This window comes from Selaginella moellendorffii, unplaced genomic scaffold (assembly GCF_000143415.4).
Source record: "Selaginella moellendorffii unplaced genomic scaffold, v1.0 SELMOscaffold_35, whole genome shotgun sequence".
NCBI classification, from domain to species: domain Eukaryota; kingdom Viridiplantae; phylum Streptophyta; class Lycopodiopsida; order Selaginellales; family Selaginellaceae; genus Selaginella; species Selaginella moellendorffii.
Window position 1 is genome coordinate 1,229,220 of NW_003314296.1, and position 18,197 is coordinate 1,247,416.

General features: G+C 48.0%; 6 protein-coding genes across 7 annotated transcripts; 2 read left to right on the plus strand and 4 right to left on the minus strand.

The window, feature by feature from the left end:
- Positions 1–876, plus strand: LOC9656847 (ESCRT-related protein CHMP1B). Its single transcript, XM_002977710.2, has one exon. It carries the CDS (start codon positions 67–69, stop codon positions 682–684), a length of 618 nt encoding a protein of 205 aa, XP_002977756.1. The 5' UTR covers positions 1–66; the 3' UTR covers positions 685–876.
- Positions 877–8,353: 7,477 nt separating this feature from the next.
- On the minus strand, positions 8,354–8,957 carry LOC9656850 (sm-like protein LSM3A). The gene is made up of 3 exons (XM_002977866.2): positions 8,746–8,957; positions 8,570–8,665; positions 8,354–8,503 (listed from the first exon to the last, which is right to left on the minus strand). The coding sequence occupies exons 1-3, from the start codon at positions 8,860–8,862 to the stop codon at positions 8,423–8,425; spliced, it is 294 nt and encodes a 97-aa protein (XP_002977912.1). The 5' UTR covers positions 8,863–8,957; the 3' UTR covers positions 8,354–8,422.
- Positions 8,900–10,978, minus strand: LOC9657565 (differentially expressed in FDCP 6 homolog). Its single transcript, XM_002977867.2, has 10 exons — positions 10,851–10,978; positions 10,663–10,797; positions 10,532–10,593; positions 10,398–10,481; positions 10,291–10,322; positions 10,152–10,233; positions 9,864–10,098; positions 9,579–9,806; positions 9,281–9,522; positions 8,900–9,221 (listed from the first exon to the last, which is right to left on the minus strand). Exons 1-10 carry the CDS (start codon positions 10,899–10,901, stop codon positions 8,972–8,974), a joined length of 1,401 nt encoding a protein of 466 aa, XP_002977913.2. The 5' UTR covers positions 10,902–10,978; the 3' UTR covers positions 8,900–8,971.
- Positions 10,979–10,981: 3 nt separating this feature from the next.
- On the minus strand, positions 10,982–12,942 carry LOC9657566 (putative lipase YOR059C). Of its 2 annotated transcripts, none has more exons than XM_024682649.1 (10): positions 12,654–12,942; positions 12,486–12,553; positions 12,348–12,418; positions 12,014–12,277; positions 11,773–11,936; positions 11,655–11,710; positions 11,524–11,576; positions 11,330–11,465; positions 11,172–11,269; positions 10,982–11,104 (listed from the first exon to the last, which is right to left on the minus strand). In XM_024682649.1, the coding sequence occupies exons 1-10, from the start codon at positions 12,905–12,907 to the stop codon at positions 11,033–11,035; spliced, it is 1,236 nt and encodes a 411-aa protein (XP_024538417.1). In that variant the 5' UTR covers positions 12,908–12,942; the 3' UTR covers positions 10,982–11,032. The 2 variants fall into 2 exon arrangements, with proteins under 2 accessions (XP_024538417.1, XP_024538418.1); XM_024682650.1 differs by having other exon boundaries at positions 12,486–12,560; positions 12,654–12,786.
- A 193-nt stretch (positions 12,943–13,135) lies between these two features.
- Positions 13,136–14,582, minus strand: LOC9657567. Its single transcript, XM_024682651.1, has 5 exons — positions 14,550–14,582; positions 14,358–14,479; positions 13,916–14,107; positions 13,623–13,849; positions 13,136–13,554 (listed from the first exon to the last, which is right to left on the minus strand). Exons 2-5 carry the CDS (start codon positions 14,469–14,471, stop codon positions 13,203–13,205), a joined length of 885 nt encoding a protein of 294 aa, XP_024538419.1. The 5' UTR covers positions 14,472–14,479; positions 14,550–14,582; the 3' UTR covers positions 13,136–13,202.
- Positions 14,583–14,729: 147 nt separating this feature from the next.
- On the plus strand, positions 14,730–16,745 carry LOC9657568 (pentatricopeptide repeat-containing protein At4g02750). Its single transcript, XM_024682631.1, has one exon. The coding sequence runs from the start codon at positions 14,730–14,732 to the stop codon at positions 16,743–16,745; it is 2,016 nt and encodes a 671-aa protein (XP_024538399.1).
- The last annotated feature ends 1,452 nt before the right edge of the window (positions 16,746–18,197 follow it).

Below are 18,197 nucleotides of genomic sequence, written 5' to 3' on the forward strand. Positions count from 1 at the left end.
TAGGGCAAAAGACGCGTTGCGAGGCGGAGGGGCGATCGATCGATCGATCTCGCGGGCGCGGCGAAGATGAGCTCCAAGAGGTTAGTGGAACAGGTGATGGAGCTCAAGATCACATCCAAGACGCTGGCGCGCCAGGCGCGCAAGTGCGAGAAGGAGGAGAGGGCCGAGAAGCTCAAGGTGAAGAAGGCGATCGAGAAGGGCAACATGGACGGCGCCCGGATCTACGCCGAGAACGCCATCCGCAAGCGCTCGGAGCAGCTGAATTACCTGCGCCTCTCCTCGCGCCTCGACGCCGTGGTGGCGCGCCTCGACACCCAGGCCAAGATGATGACCATCAACAAATCCATGACCTCGATCGTCCGCGCGCTCGACACCGCGCTGGCCTCCAACAATCTCCAGAAGATCTCCGAGACCATGGATCAGTTCGAGCGGCAGTTCGTCAACATGGAGGTCCAGTCGGAGTTCGTGGAGACCGCCATGGCCGGGAGCACATCGCTGTCCACGCCCGAGGATCAAGTGAACACTCTGATGCAGCAAGTGGCCGACGACTATGGATTGGAGGTGTCGGTGGGATTGCCCCAGGCCGCCTCCCACACCGTGCCGCCCATCAAGGAGGCGGCGATCGATCAGGCTGACGAGAACGATCTTAGCCGCCGGCTCGCGGAGCTCAAGAGCCGGAGCTGATCGATTCGCTCGGCTGGTGTATGTGTCGATCGATCGAGCCGAGCGAGCGAGCGGGTGGTCGGTCGATCAATCGGTGCCGGGATGGATCGATTGGTGATTTTCGGGAAGAAAGTAACGGGAAGGAGAAGAATCATATGGCTTGTAAAGATTCTCTGTGGAATATGCTTTTTAATTTAACCACGTTATTAAGTATGACTTTTAGGGTTTCCAGCTTTTAGGATTGAAAGCCCTAATTTTGAATTTTGGGCGCCAAGTAATGACACTTCCAGCATAACAAATACATACGTTGCGTATTAATATACAGGGGAATGTAGGCCGGGGAAGTAAAAATGGCAAGTATAGCAGGGGAATGACGCGATATTTACGTCGTCAACCGCAAATATCAGGTGGAAACACATATAGGCGGCGCTCTTTTCTTTCATTCCTCCATTTCTCCAGCTCCTGCTGTGCGAGCAAAGCGATCCCTCTCTTTTCTTTGGCCTGTTCTTGGCTATCGATCCATCCCGGATGTCTGAGTCTGAATCTCAAGAGCGCCAGCAGCAGCAGGAGCTCATACTTGGAACACCGGAGTATATCTTTCTTTGCTTTCGTTTTGCTGTTTGCAAGCACTGATCGTTCTTGTGCAAGGTCGCAAAGAAGGCATCGCTTCCTCCGTGCCAGAGCCGCCATCGCCGCCAGGGCCGGCGAGGCCCGCGCAGCCGCGATGGCGGCCAAATGAGGAACAGCTCGCCATCCTGGAAGATTTCTACAAGCAAGGGACGCCGACATCGCAGGAAAACATCGACACAATCACAGAGCTCCTCAGACACCGCGGCCCGGCGGAACTTAACAAAGTTTACTCTTGGTTTCAGAATAAGAAGAGCCGCGACAAGCGCAAGCGCCGTCGCATCGAGGAGGGCGCGGGCACCTCCGGCTCCTTCGCCATCGCCACCACCGTCGCTTTCCAGTCCTCCGCCGCTTCATCTGGTAAACTTTCCTCCTGGATGCGAGAACAAAAGAAGAGAAGAACAAGAAAAAAAAACATGAGAGATTTTTCTTCTTGTAGATAGAAAGGTCTCTGGACTGCGCAACATCTTTGCTTTGATATTCTAAAAACGGGCCAGGGTCGGAGCAATTTCAATCCCTCGATGGCGCGGCGCTCTCGCCACTCCAGCCCGCTCATGTAAGGAAGACGGAGGAGGGATATGCCTTACCGTGAACAACTCTCTCTCTCTCTTTTCAAAAGTAACTTGGTGTTTCTAGATTTGGCCGATTCCGCCGGCAGTGACAAAAAGAGGAATCGGAGATCGGTCGCGGCTTCGCCAACCTGGACGATGTTTTCTGATCCATGCCAGTTCTTGTTAATTGATTTGTGTGTCCCCTGCATTGAACAATGAAGAACTGTTTTAGATTTTGAACCGTTCTCAGAGATCTTCAAGAATTCTTCTCCTGGCCATGACAGCTGTAATTCCTCATCTTTACGTTTGAAGAGTTTCAGGTATTTCTCTCTTGTGATTGTTATGTGATGAATTTACAATGATCAACGGGACTTCCATAGAATGTTGTATCGTCCCAGTAATGCAAGGATGGACGCTCGTTTGCTCTTTCTCGCTCGTTGAGGATATAATGGTTTTATGGCGACTATGATCCGACTCAAGTAGTGAATGCTCAGTTTATGTATGGCTCGTCAGATACTGATCCGTGTGAGGTATCTAACTAGATTTTGAAGCCAGGAGAGGATATGAAGTGGCTTCTTTCAGACAAGCCATTGGATCTGGAGACTGAGTTAGCTCTCGGCTTTCTCGAGCTGTATCATCATGTCTTTCAAAACTAGAGTCCTCAAGGCCATATTCATGGTTGCTGGAAAAATCTAACACTGCCTATAAATTCGTGTAGGTTGAGAAATACCAGTGACTATTCGTCCAAACGACTCAACATGGAAGCATATATAACTCTTGCCAACACGGAACACTTTACTGTTTCGAAGCTCTCCTTGACAAAACGATAATAACAAACTGATGAAAAACCATCAGTGTTTAGTTTTTTACGTGTCCAGGGGAATTCTTTTACTGTGCTCTAGTAGAACTTAACTCTTCGATCGCACTGAAATTACTCAAAATTTGTTCGTGAGAAAAAGGCCCAAAAGGTTGCCTCATGTGAATAACTGTTTTTCTGGATCTTTGTAACTCTTCCTCGCATTTGCGCTGGCAACCTCAGAGATTTCAAAGCGTTCGCAGACGGAGGACGTCAAAGAGAAGGGCATCGTCGCGGGCTGTCTCCATGTATCGAGAATATCATTTTATTAGTGTTCTCTCCGTTATACGGAGGAATTGCAAAGGAAAACCTCAACGACATGCAAGGACCAGATTCTCCACCTTATATCAAGCCGCACAACATCCTCCTGGAATTCCGATACCTCAGCCTCAAATTTCTTGGCACGAGCTTTGGAGAACTCTGCCAAAAACCTGAACAGTGAAGCCTACATCTCCTCGTACTTGTAATTCACATGGGACCGATCCATGATCCTCAGAGAGTTCTCAAATTGGTGAAAGCTTTTGTCTTGTAAGACTTCCAGTCACTGCGGCTCCAAAAACAACATTGGCAGCAGTAATGTAAGCCGATGATCTAGATTTCTTTATCCAACAGCAGAGATCATCCCAAGCCGATGGTGGATGATTTAGTTTGCATCCAAGCTTGGGATTGCTCACAGGACATGCAATCTCAGGATTTCGACGATCTGCATAACATTGATTTAACGTTCGCTTCATTGACTTGGGACTGCACTGCTCCATTCAGACTCTGAAGTATGGACAAGATCAGGCAATTCCTCTGCTCAGCGTTGCTTCCCCTCTCTTTGATGGCAGGTGGTCCAGAGCTGTGAATCCAGATTTATGATAATGGGCTTGTTTTGAAAGGCACTAAAACCATTTTAAGGATGAAATATATGTAAGACGCTTTTTGAGTTGCATATATTATTTTTTGAATAATTTTTTTTTTACTTTATTCTTCTTGACTTCTATGTGATTCCCTAGCAAAATTTAAAAGGTTCTTAAAATCCTGCCAATTGGCTGAGTTTTCTCCACCTCAGCTGCCACATGGATCAAACCGTTTTTTGTATATAGCAATTTGCAAGCTATAAAGAGACAGAGAGAAAACACACTTCTTGGATTAAATGCTTCAATTGTAAATTCGAACAACTTGTAAAAAGGGAATCTTTGTGTTGATCACGACTAGTTGTGAAAACACAATGATCCCAAGTGGTGTACATGGCAAACAGCCATAGACTAGCAATGTTCCCAAGCACCTCTGGGAGTCAGAGAGAGTTAAAAGGCTTTCTGTCACGGACAAGAAGTTAGGAGTGAGAAAGAATCATTGGAGAAGTTATGCATGACATTTCCCTGGTGGTGCAAGATTGTGAGCAGCAATTCTACTGCAAGAAGGTCCCTAAGAGTAGCTCAAGAGCAGCTAGGGCAAGAGGAGGAAGAAGGAACAGCACGTTACACCATATGGATTAGAATTAAGTTGGACTGTTTGCCCCACCCTGGACAATACAAACTGGAAGATAGTGATGATGAGACAAGCTCTTTGTCATCACTTTGTGTCCATTTCAAAGCTGATCATGCATGAGTTTTTTTGACACAAATGATCACTAGATCTGGTGTGAGCCATTCACACAATCTACGAAGTTAAAAAAGAATCTTTTTTGGCTCTCTCGTGCATTTAAATGGAGAAGAAAAGAAATTTCATATAACTTTGACTCGGTTTTATATTGTCTCTCTCGTACTCCGCGAGTTTTTAGCCTTTCTTTAGATACTGCTCTTGAAAATCTCATCACAACTAATCACACTTGCGACTTTTAGGGCTTGTATAGTATATTCGCTTTAGACCTTTTAGGGTTTTGTCTTTCCCGCCGAGCGTTTTCCCTGCCGCGGCGATCGGCCTTCTTTTTCTTCCGCCCATTCGATCAAGAAATGCGATCGCTCCCGAGGTTTCGATCTCAGGTATCGCATTTCTCATCTTGTCGATCGGGCTTCGAGCTTCTTCTCGCGAGCGAAGCCGCTGGTGGTGGCAATGGCGATGAAGATTGCCCTGCTGTACATCCTTGCGTCACGCTTCTTCATCGACCCTGTCATTGTAAGCTAGTCGATTCTATCCTTCCTCTTTTCTCATATTTTGTTCTTCGATTCAGGCGCTCGCGCTCCTTTCAAGAAATCAAAGGGACGCGTTGTGCACTATAGGGAGCACCTGTGAGTCTTTACCTCCTCTCGATCTAGCTGTGGATTACGACTCCGATCACTTTTGGGTCCCCTTGTCTTGGAACCCATGCAGCAACGAATGTGGAGGTGGAACACAGGTAATGAACTACACGCTCTCTCATCCTCTAGCTTGTTTTCTCTTGACTTCTTAACGTTTCTATTCTAGACGGCAGCGCTGGGTTGCTATGCTAGCAACATGACGAGAGTTTCTTCATCGATCTGTGAAGATCTACCGAAGTTAAATGTCGAACAGGTATGCATTGCTTGCTTCTTCTGCTGTACGTGAAATCTTCTACACTTTTTCTTCGTAGCCATGCAATGCCATCGAGTGTCCAAGCTATACGGTGTACAGATCACCATGGAGCGAGTGTAGCAGAACTTGTGGAACGGGATATCAGACCAGGTATGTGCTTGGTTTGACGAGGCTTCGTTTACGTACAGGTTTCTGCAGAGAAGTTCTTTGCCATGACAACCTTGGCTCGCTCGTTCATTCCCAGCATTGCGATCTAGAAGAAAGCTATGTAGAGTCACAGCTATGCAATACTGATGCTTGTGAAGCCAGCTACTGGACCCTTCCAGCTTGGAGCGCGTGCGATGCGCCGTGCGGTGGTGGAAGGCAGAAGAGAATTCCCACTTGTCATTCTACTCGAACAGAAGTATCCATATGCACTGGAGAGCGGCCAAAAACAGAACAAATGTGCAACACTCAGGTATATTGTGTAGAGAGTGACTTTGATTTCCTTTTCTTTCTTTTAAACAGGCTTGCAGCACGCATGCCTGGCTCGTCGGCCCATGGAAATCATGTCCTTACGAGTGCGAAGCTACCACAGACCGCCTTGTACAGGTTTTACAATTTTTTTTGTTTTTCTTTCGTGTGACACCTCCTTTCAGTGTGTCGACGGCTATGGATTTGAACAACCTGACTCTGAGTGCCCAGGGAGCAAGCCAGCAAGCACTATTTCATGTGATCAACCCCACATCAGTTGCAGCGACTGCCTGTACGATTGTTTTGGTCATGGTGTTTGTAAGGTATGTACTGCAGTATAACGTTTTCAATGTCTCGTGTCACTGGATCTTTCTGTTTGTTTCCAGCCTGATCAATGCTCTTGTTATGATGGCTGGACTGGCAAGTATTGCCAGACACCTAGCAATTGCCATGGTTTCTTGGGATATTCTGAACAAGCCAAAGCTCGATGTTGCCACTTGGTGGATGTCAATCAAAGATGCTGTAGCACCGCAGCTTCTCTAGACAAGGTAGGCACCTTATCTGGTGTGCGCTTTTAAAGTTTTTGTTGATATTTTATCTACCTTCTTACAAGGTTTCAGGATGGAAACTGCTGTGCAAGCGGTGTACTCGACAGTCTTGGTGTCTGTGACGGTGTTGCAACGTAAGTGCGTCAGAAGTTCTAGCTTCAACGGTTAATTCTCTCTGTGCCTGCAGGATGATAGATTTTGAAGGAAAGCCATGCTCTACGATTCGAGATGAGAAAGGACTCTGCTGTATTAGCGGAGTTTTAGATGAATGCCATATTTGCGATGGCGATGGTACAACCTGCTCAACGGATATGACCCTCTACTTGAACGTTACCGGATCCGCTCAAGCAATCCAGGAAGACGCATTTCAGAAGTTTCTTATCGCTACAATGAGCAGAGTGAGTTTTCCCGTCCTGTTTGTTTTCACAGGTAGTTGACATCACGTTTATTTTTGCAGTTGGCATCTAAGCTACGTATAGCCGATGAAGCTTTAACAGTAGCAGAAGTTCGAATGATCAGCTCAAAAGGTGAAACATGCGCCGTTGATGCACTACAGGACAGTCTTTGCTCGCAAGACGAGCAGATAAACGGCCTTGCAGTTGTCAATGCTACTGTTTTTCCTACCAGTGTAAGTTTCAATCTTCTTTTTACTACTGCTGTATATGTCGTACATTTTTACAGCCGGATATGGTGATCAAGAAAAGAAAAGATGTGCTCGCTGCACTTCAACCCGGTCCGTTATCTTCCTCCCTCACTGTTCTTCCTGAGGTAACGTCTCTCAGTTCTGCTTTGTTGGTAACTCCTTTTGCCTGCTTCCATTTTGCAGGCTTTGAGTGCGGATTTATTGTTTGTAGGGGACGTAAGAAGAGCCGGTGTTTGCGGCAATGGCTTGTGTGAAAGGGGTGAGAGATGTACCAGCGTCGGCGCAAGTGCTACCACTTTCAGAACGTCCTGCTGCCTTCAGGATTGTCCGTATGTGTCAGCTGTGTGTCCGGCTCCAATGGCTGGTCCGATGAAGAACAAAACTTGCTCCGGGAGGGGCATTTGCCTGGAGGCGTCTGGACAATGCGATTGTTTCCGAGGTATGTTTACTGGGATTTTCATGTCTTCATTCCTTGAAACGTCTTTGCTTTCTTCAGGCTATGCTGGATCCGATTGCTCCATATGTGCCTGGGGATGGATACAAACGCCGTCCGGTGCATGTGTTATGCTTCCGGATCCCCATTCTTTGTCGAAGCTGGTTGCAGCATACAAGGAGCAAAAACCGAAGCCTGCTCCAACTCATCGCCATCGGAAAGGCAATGACGCATCTGGAACGGTCATTCTCCTTGCCCTGTGCGGGGTTTGTCTAGCGCTGCTGCTGCTCCTGATTGTAGCCGAGCACCACCAGCAACGTAGGGTGGAAGTTCATCCGGAACCTGCGATTGATCCTCCAGGTACTTGTTTCACTTTCTTTCAGTCATGAGAAAGGCAAGTTTTTCTTTCTTCGCTGCTTACAGCCGACGGCGGAGAGCGAGCAGCTACAAAATGGAGATCATCGTATCTCGGACCACACTCGGAGTACGATGTCATTCCTATCACTCCAAGGCCTCCGACACAAACAATGGAAACAGTAGAGACACCACCCTCGCAAGTTTTGCCAGGTACCTTGTCAGCTTAGATGCATCATCTCCTTTCTCATGCTTTCTCTTGCCAGCAGGCGAGTCTTCGCGACGGTGGTCTTCTCGGAGATCGTTCTTTGGTGGAAAGGATGGAACCGGAGGCGGCAGCAGCAAGAGAAGCTTTCGCGACGGCTCTCCTTCGGAGCTGGAGCTCCAGTCGGGCCCAAACTTGGTCACCACGGGCGAGGATCTGACCGAGGAGGAGCAGGCCAAGATGAGCGAGCGAGTGAGGAAGGAGCTGCGAGGATCCAGAAGCGCCAAGTTCGTCACTGGCTATCTCACCGACTCGGAGGACTCGGACGGCGGCGACGAGCACAACACTCACTGCTGCACTCCAGACTCCCCCGCCATTGTTCGAACGTAATATATTCCAAGCATAAGGCAGGCATATTCTGTCACTAACAGGCATATTCACGAGCTATGGTGTGAATATTCTGTCACTAAAGTATATTCTGTCGGACAGAATTTTGGAGACTTCTCTGTTTCCTATTTCGCAGCCGTGTAACAAAACACTTGTCGTGAGAGTTCAAGCTCGAAGACTCAAGATCATGCTCACGATGAATCGCTTTAATAGAGATTTTTTTTTCCTTACGCACTTCTCAAGGGAGGCGATACCAAGATCACTCCATCGCCCCTCACAAACAAGTATGGAACCTGTCGCTTTGTCGTCTGGAAAGGCGGGAATGGTTATAGAGCGAGTATGGAGTCCTCCAAATCGAATAGCGTCTCTCTTACCTTGACAATCTCCTCGTAAGTCTCGTCGTCAATCTCCGTGGTGGTCACGACCTCCTCCACTTCTCCCAGGATCATGTTTAAATGCTGGTCATAGGCCTGGAAAACAAAGACCCACAACTCAGATGAGTCCCTTCCCGAAGTATAACTTTGATGGATGAAAATCTATGGAAACTTACATGTAGCTTGCCGCGGAGCTCTCTATCGGCGCGCAGCTTGACGTAGATCCGCTCGTCCAGGCTGAGCCGGATGAGATCAAGCGGCTCCTTGACAGCGCCGTCCTCTTCACTGGCCATTTCCCCCTGAGAGCTTTAGGGCTACTACTCTAGAATATTCACGGAATAATCATCCCGTACCACGTACGGCGAGACACTTCATACGCTCTGTAACTTCACAAAGAAAATCTCACGGCTCCGTTGTTCTATCAATGTCGGCCGAGTACGTGTCGATCAGCACCTCCCTCTCGTTTGGAACAGTCTCGACCACGGTGGTGGGCTTGGATTGCACGTCCTCGGATTTCACAGCCTCTTCCTGCTGCTGCTCGGCGTCTGGATTCGAGGCGCGCTCGCTGCTGCTCTCGCCGGGGTTTGCCTCGTGATGACGATTCTCTTCTGGAGCAGCAGCCTCTAGTCCAGCATCGCCATTCTCTTGAGGCCTGGATGGAGCAACGCAAACGAGTTAAGAAGACAACTTTAGAACGAAGAGCTCTGGTACCTTGCGTGAGAGAACCCTTCGCTGATCATCTTCTCTTTGCTGACCTTCTGCTCGCCAGCGGCGGCGGCGGAGGCAGCGGCGGCCGCATCACTCGCGGCGGCTCCTTGGCGGATTCTGGCCGCCTCCATAAGCAGCATTTGCTCCCTCGCCTTTGCAAGCTCTTTCTGCCACCTCTGCGCCTCCACAAGAGCCTCGTCTCGCTCTCTCATCACAGCGGCGTACCGTTCTTCTCCTGCCTTGAGCTTTAGCCACACCGGACGTTACGATCTTGTGAGTTCCAGCAGAAGAAAAGGAGTACCTGAAGCCGTGCAACTTTTGTTCGATCGTCGAGCTCCTTGAGAGCGCGGTCTGCTTCTGCTCTCGCTGCTTTTCTTTCTTTGTCCATGGCGTGCGCAGCTCGAGCCGCAGCCTCGGCAGCATCGGCTGTTTCGGACAGACGATCCGCGAGCTCCTTGATCGTCACATCCCGTGTTCTCAGTTCTCTGGATAGCTGATGGAGCTCTTCATCCTTGACTCTCAAAGTTTCCTGGAAGAAATACACGAGATTTGTAGAAAGCAAAATGGAGATCATCACTACACGCACCTTCATAATGGAAACATTGTCCATACCACCGTCACCACTGGCGGTCTGCGATGATTTCCCACTGAGGGTAGCCTTGATGGACGTTTGCATTTCCGAGGCAATGTCTTTCGCCGCTTCCTTAGCGACTGTGTTTGCTGCTGTGACAACAGCAGCTACTGTTCCTAGCTTTGCCGCACCATTTCCACTCAGCGAGTTGACAGCCTCTTTGTGAGCTTTCAACACCAAAGATGATGCCCTGTCCATGCATTACTGTCACAATGGTAGAGTGGAAAGACGATATTGGCTTACCTCAAGGTGGCCACCCAAGCTCTTGCAACAGCCTGACTCTCAGCACAGAGATAGTATTCCTTCTTATGTGGTGTACCAATATCTGATCACTAGTTCAGGCCAAGAAAGCTAAAGAATTCTATAGTCGTGAAAAGGATACAAAAGCAGCAACCATCGTACTTCTTCGCACCGCTGAAGAACAAGAAGAAAAATATCAAAATGAGAAGAAGAACCAACAGAACAATGTTTTGGAAAGACAAAGCTTACTGAAAGTTTATAGGAGACAAAGTGATGGTACTATCAGCATCGAAGTAAATTTGTCCTCGTGACGACAGATCTCCTCGATCCAGCCTGAAAAATCTCCACTTTAGCAAAGAATTGCAACAAAAATCGCAAAGTACCTGTACTCCATCTTTCCTGTTGCTGGATCCAATGTGAACCATCGTTGGTTCCACTTACGCAACTGGAATAACAAAACTTTAGTGATCCTTTTTGTCTCTCACAGCGCGAATCCAATCCACTCGGCTCTTACTGTCTCGGAGCGCTTGAAAAGTGGCCCTTGCAGAGCGGAATTCCCAGAGCCAGCGCTCAATTGCTTCTTGATCTTCTCCAAGCTAGATTTCGAGTCGGCAGCTGATAGCTGCCGCTGCTGATCGTCTCCTCCCAGCTGGAACACACAGATCGCATGAAATTCCTAAGAATGCTGGCCAGAAACACTACCGATTCCATCAGCCTCGCATCCCGCAGGGCAACATCGGGCAGAAGATCCATCCAACCCTCGAAGAACCCTAAAACCTGACGTGGAAATTAAAGAGTGACGTGGCGACTAACTATTGGCGAAAGGTTGGATAAAGTAAAAAATGACAGAATAGTTATCTTTCCCTGTAAATTTTTTCCAGAAACTATTGCACAAAATTGTCGATCATATGCTGAATCACATCAGCTCCACGAGAGTGTAAGCCGGTAGATTTTACCTGCGAAACTTCTCTCTTTTAGAACAAGACGAAATAGAAGAGCAAAAAATTGGATTTTTTTCGCTACCTGAATGGTGCTGTGTGCAAAGAAACGTTGTAGTGTTCCATGGAAACTTACATCCACTCTCTCCCATTTGATCTTCGTGAGGCCTCTTATCATCTCCTCTGGAAGAAGAAGAAGATCCAATGCTTTTGATGTTCCTCAAACTTAACGTATATCCATACCTTCAAGAGGATCAGCCGCAGGAGGAATGACCACCTCTGCGACGGGCGATCTTAAGTTGCGCTCCTCATTGTCTGGAATGATTTCCTCAACCGAGACAATGTGTGGATATCTGGGATCGATTGGAGTAGTGGTTACCTGAAACCAAAGAGTTTCATGTTACAGTTTTACGATTGTGAATTGCAATGCATCCCACCTTTGGAAGCTCTGATTCCCTTCGAAGAGATGATGTGCGCCAGCCAACCATGTCTAGACGTGAAATCAAGGATCACATAGCTGAAAAAAGAAGAAACTAGAGTCTCGCATTCAAGACACACAAAAGGATACGATCGTTTTGAACGTTTGTGTAGGCTACGTGACGCTTGAACAGCTGCAAAGCGGATCTACATGAACAGACACACAAGTATTTAAGAAAACGACACAAAGGATACAGGTACATACTTACAAAAACATCCCATCCTCGCAATCTGTCACCATTCGACACAGGAGAGGCGGATGATTGGGCTTGCCATCCGTCAGAAAAAGGTGCCGACCCGTTCGTCCCACAAACCAATGCGCGATGCACACGGCTGCGCTTTCCAAACATCGGAAACCACAGAGAATAGGAAGCTGCAAACAAAAAACAAAGAGAGTAAATGCTAAAGGTGACCGCAAAGGAGTAGAAAGTGAAAAGGGCGCAAGCAAACCTGGCCATTTCCTCTCGAGCCAAGATGAGGAGTAGCAACAGTGATGAAATTCACAGCTTGCAAACCAGCAATGGTTCCACGAACAGGAAGTTTTTCCTCCTCTCCTTTAGCATTCTCCTCTGGTTTAGGATCCACGTCTTTCAGCCCCGGGTCTCCTGGTCTGTAGAGCTGCGCTATGGCATATCGAGCGACAAGACCACCCAGCGAGTGAGCAACGAACGATATCTTCTGGACTCCACGAGTTTCGTTAATCGTTCGCTGGACCTGGAGTTTTCGAGAGATCTCTATCAAGAACAAGGAAAAGTCGAGCTTCTGATGAAAGTGAGATCCAAACCTCTTCTGCAAGACGTTTCCCCATCACGTCGACGCCATCAAACGTAGAAATCGCCGCGTTGCATGAACTACCTACAGTTAGAAAAAGGTTAAAGAAGAGACTTTAAAGGGGAGAAGCTTGCAAAAAAAGAGAACTTACAATAGATGAAGACTCGTTCTCCCAATTTCTCCTTGAATTTCTTGGCAGCAAACTTCCAATCGTCCGCACTGCAACCTTACAAGAAAATCCATCACGACTAAGAACCGGATCAACAATAAAAATCCTAGCACAAGATATTTCGCAAGAAAGAATTGGCTGGATCATCACCTCCCGACGATCCCATTCACCATCACGAGCAAATGCTCCCAGCTCCTGGGCTCCTCCCGCTCCTTATCCGTGATTACCTCCGCCATCTCGCGCGCATTCTCCTTCCTGCTCGCGATCCGCCGCGCCCTGGACGACGATTTCTCCCGCGACGGCGAAGAAATCTGCTGCGATCGAGCGCAAGGCAAGCATCCGCTGCCGCCGCGTTGCTTGATCGGCGACGTGGGCGCCACAGCTCCAGCATCCCTGTCCGCCATCACGACAGCGCGCCAAGCTCCACCCCCATTTTCCAATCGCAAGAACTAATCTAGGTCGCGCTTCCGTATTGTCACGAGCAATCTTGACACGTAGGCCACCACGTGTACCAATCTCCTTTAGACAAACGTAAAAAAGCATTGACCTAAAAGGTGACGCGTGAAAAGTAAATATATTAACTCAAACTAATTAAACTATTTTCAGTATTAATCAAATTTAAGTAAATGAAACAGCTTGAAGTAAGTTTAATACGAATTAAACATAATTAAACTAAATAACCCAGAAGAAGGCTTTCTCTTATCGTGCCTCCACGACGAGATGATCCCACGGTAGCGTTTCGCGAACCAAGACGTCTCTCACTGTAACTGGCGGCTCCTCCGGTGGACGATCGTCACTGTACTCGAGCTTATCACATCCAGCCTCGGTGCAAGCCGCCGGAGTTTCTTCCTTGCTCAACTCGTGCCTCCGGCTCTCCGGTGGCAATGGCGAGGGCCTTCGTCTCGGCGACGCTGGAGCTGGCGGCTCTGGAGCTCGGGGCTTGACTGGAACTTCTCCGAATGGTTCCAGCTTCTGCCAGTTTAGAATGTTGTAGTTCTTGGCGCCGGAGGCTCGGCGGCCGAGGTACTGCTTTCGCAAGTTCGCCCTCCACCTGAGGAGCTCAAGTTCTTTAGAGAAAACTCATGATCTTTGGAGGAAACTTGAGATCAAGGATCGTACTTCTGGCAGTCGTCCTCGTATCTTAGTTGCTCCCCTCCAAAGCTGTTGTGGTACTCGAGCGTGAAGATATCGTAGGCGGATCCACCTTTGTTGGCACGAACTCTTGCGTGAGGCTGCTCTTTGAAGAACTCGACGCGATCCTGGTCTTTCTGCCAGTCTTCTTCACACTTGTTGCGTACTTTCTGCCTCTGGTACTCTCGCTCCGCCCCGAGTCTGTCTACGATTGCCTGCAAACAATGGTTTTGGATCGAATCGAGGTTTCTAAGTTGGAAGTCGAGGATGAGAAAGCTTACGGCTTCTTTGATTCTGTTCAAGCGCTGCTGCTCTTTCAAGTGGCCAGCGGCGTCGGTGTTGTGACGCTCCTCGTCTGAGGCATACGCGGCGCAGTCGCGTGGAGGCTGCGTCAAGCTGAGATTGGTGTAAGGCTTGTGGTGTCTCGTGAATCCAAAAACACGGCTCGCAAGCCTTCGTTTTTGCATGGCATCCTGTTCCAGCAAACAAGAAGAACGATTGAGAACATAAAAAAGAAAGCCAAGGCAAAAGCAAGAACAACGACATTGAGAAGGAAATTTTTTACGAAGTAGAAACAGCAAGGAAGAAGACGTCCAGATCTCTAACAAAACTCTCTAGATGAACAAGCGAAAGAAAAGAAGAGAAAATCGGGTAAACACGACACACAAAGAAGAGTTGAGCTCACACTGAAGAAAGAACTAAAGATCTTCAAGGAAAACTTACGTGATCACTGCCATTGTAGCTCTCAAAGTGGCATTTCTGGGGGGCCTTTTGGACGAGATGCGAGTAGGCGAGCTTCCGGGGTCCCTTGGGAGGGATTGGCCCGAAAGAAGCCATTGGAAAGCCTAGAACAAAGAGAAAATCACGGCATTGCCATCGTGGTTGAGCTAAACTATGATCGATCACAGTACGTACCCAGTAGTATAGGTGAAGTGACATCGCAAGCACCGCCATATCTTCTCGCGCCTCCTCGCGCTCTACTTCCCCTAAAATCCCCTAAACTCTAGGGCAAGGTTCGAATCCCATAAGGCGCCAAGCACAATTGAGGATATTCTCTACTAGTTGAAATCCAACGGTCTGGATTGATGGCCAGCGATGAGTGTGGAGGACTTGGCATCTCGTCTTAGGAACGAGAGGAATATCTCTGAGGTTAGGAAGGTCCATTCTTTGATCAGAAAAAACGAGAAACACGGTAAAAATATCTACCTCGCGAATTTACTCTTACAAATGTATGGTAAATGCGGGAGCTTGGGAGATGCCAAGGAGGTCTTTAGAGAGATTGAGCATCCAAATTCTTACAGTTGGAATCTTTTTATCGCTGCTTACCTACATGCCAATGATTTAAAAGGAGCTAAATATTCCTTTGATAAGATGCCTGAGAGGGACGTGGTAACATGGACTACCTTGATCCAGGCATATTCCAAAGCTGGGCATCTGCAGCAGGCAAAGATTCTCTATGAAAAGATGCCGGAATGGAATCTGGTGTGCTCGACGGCCATGGTCCAAGCGTACGGAAGCGCTGGTCACGTCAACGAGGCAAGAGAAATCTTTGACTGTATGAAAGAGAGGGACACAGTGGCATGGAACGCGATTCTTTTGGCCTATTCTCAGAGCGGGGACGTGCCAACGGCCAAGATGATCTTCGATCGCATGCCCCGGTGGGACATTCCGGCATGGAATACCATGATCCAGATGTACGGGCGACACTCTTCCGGGGAATTGGCGACGAGATTGTTTGACCAGATGCCGTTGAGGAGCCTTCACACGTGGACGGTCGTGATACGTGCCTGTGTAGAGAGCGGGCTTACAAAAGAGGCGACGAGATTGTTTGATCGCGTTCCGGAATGGAATGTGGTGCTGGCAACGGTGGCGATGCAAATGTATTCCGGAATGAGCGACCTCGTTGGCGTAAGGAGAACGTTTATTGGATCGCTTGAGCGCGACATTGTTGCTTGGAACACACTAATCTCAGCTTTAGTTTTTAATGGGCATTGCCAGGAAGCTCTCGAATTCTTTCCAAAGATGCCAGAATGGAGCATTGTTTCGTGGAATCTAAGATTGAATTGCTACGCTCAGGTCTACGGCGTGGATCAAGCCAAGAGGATATTTGACGCAATGCCCGCCCAGGATATTACGTCGTGGAATCTCATGGCAACGGCCTACGCACGCACGATGCAGCTGGATCGAGCGGTCGAGATCTTGAAGAAAATTCCGGCTCGCAATATGGCGTCATGGAATCTAACGGTGGCGGCGCACGCGGGGAAAGGAGACTTCTATTCCGCGGTGGAATGTTTCTCTTCCATGCCGGAATGGGATCTGGTGTCGCTCAACACGATGATCGCAATCCATGCGCAGAAGCTGGATCTCCAGAGCGCGAGAGATCTGTTTGATTGCATGCCCAAGCGGGATCTCGTGACATGGAACACGATGATCCACGCGAATGCGGTGGCAAATCGCATGGAAGACGCCCAATTCCTCTTCGATTTTATGCCGGAGCGCGACGCCTCGTCGTGGAACATCATGATCGGCGGCTACGCGGCGGTGTTCCAGATCGAGATCTGCCAGGAGCTGTTCAACGCCATGCCGGATCGAAGCCCTCTTTCCTGGAGCAAGATGATCGCCGCGCTCGCCCAAAATGGAGAGATTCCGTCGCGAGTGGAGAGGATGCTGGAGACGATGGAGACGCCCTGGGCATCCGGGAATTCCATCGAGATTATGGCTATCCATGGGGTTCTTCCCCATGGCGCCGCGATGCTCAGCGTCTTGAAATCCTGTGCCCACTCAGGATCCCTCCCCGGCGCCTGGAAGAGATTCCTATCCATGGCTGCGGATCGCGATATCCCGCCGTCAAGGGAGCACTACTGCGCGATGATCCACATTCTAGCATCGGCCGGGCAGCTCGACGAGGCCCATCGATTGATCAACTCCATGCCCTATTCCTCCGACTATGAATCACTCGCCGCGATGCTTGGCGCCTGTAAGCTACATCAGGATGTGGGCCGCGGCATGGAGATCGCGGACCAGATCCTCGATTCCGAGGAGATCTCGATGAAAAGCAGCGGCGCGTGCTTGACGATGGTAAACAATCTGCTTCTCTCCCAAGAACCCTAAAATCGTTTGGCACCAAATTTCAAACTCTCTTGCCACGTGGAAGTTAATGTTCTACCATGCCGCAGAGATCTCAACTCTCTTCATCACCAAAGAATCACAGGCGATACAAAAACTGGGAAAGGAATCATTAGTAAGAAAGAGAGCCATAACTTAAAGGAGTTGTTCAACTTTCTAGGCCACCAGATGTAGCCATGGCAGCAAGGGGGAACTGTTATATTTCTTTAACCACATCTTAGTGAATAATTATGTTAGGAAGTGGTTTATTGTCTGAGGCTAGAGAAGAAAACATTGTGACATATGTCACCTGTAAAGTGTTGACATTCAACCTTTTGCAATGGAAACTTTTTGAAATCCAAAGGGTAAATTCTAGGGTTTAATGGAGAGTTGTGGATGGCCAATGTAAATTAGGTTTTCCCCTGCTTCCAGGAAATCTTGCTAGTTCAACTGTAAGTTCTTTTGCCATTTCTTTAGGCTACTCTTTCTTCGTGCATTTACTGAGGAACGAATGCTCGAAGAGTATGTCTTGAATTCTTCTGTTATTGGGGCTTATAACACTGACTAAGCTGCTATACCTCGATAGTACAGGGTTTTGCCACAGGGAAGACACGTAGGGAATGCCAAACGAACAACAAGATGGCACTATACTTCAGAGTGTTGAGAAGATGAGTTCAGTGCAGTGGATGGATTCACAGATGGATTTGTTTAATATTGCAGAGGCCCTGCACAAGAAATGACTTGAAATGATCAACAGCAGAGCTGTAGATGATATTAGTGACTCACTGGATGCCAAGAACTGAGAATTTACTCCAACAAGAGTTTGAAAACTTGAAGCATGTACTGCCAGAATAGGGGAAGGTGCAGGTGCTTTTGTTTTTGACAAAGATCGTGGTCTCTTACTGAGTGGGGAAAGCACCTTCAGTATGGCATAATCACCATATGCAGCAAGTGGTGGTGTTCTTCACACAAAAGAAATACTTTGCAGTTGTTATGGATACAATGGAGATGGGACAAGGACCAGTCAAGGAAAGCTAATATCCTGGATTTGTGGCTTTTAAGGCCTATTAATCAAGTGGTGAATATTTACCTTATATGAGGATGAACCCAACGTACTGCAAGAACTCCATTCCTATCATACCATGATGTGACATTTTTTCAAGTTTACAGACGATCCATGATAGAAGTGCCCAAAAGCTGCTTGATGTGTTGACTAGCATTGACACCTCCCAAAAGCTGCCTGATGTATTGACTGGCATTGACACCTGGTCAACACATTTATTTAAATATTGACCAGTCAACACAGCATGTTTAAATTTGTTGAAGGAATTTGATAGTTTTTGCTGAGGAAATACATGCTAAGTGGAGACACCCAGTTAATTGATTCTAATTTAATAGTTTAACCTATTTTGGACCATTAAATTAGTTTATAAGCATTTCTTTCGTATTTTTCCTTAC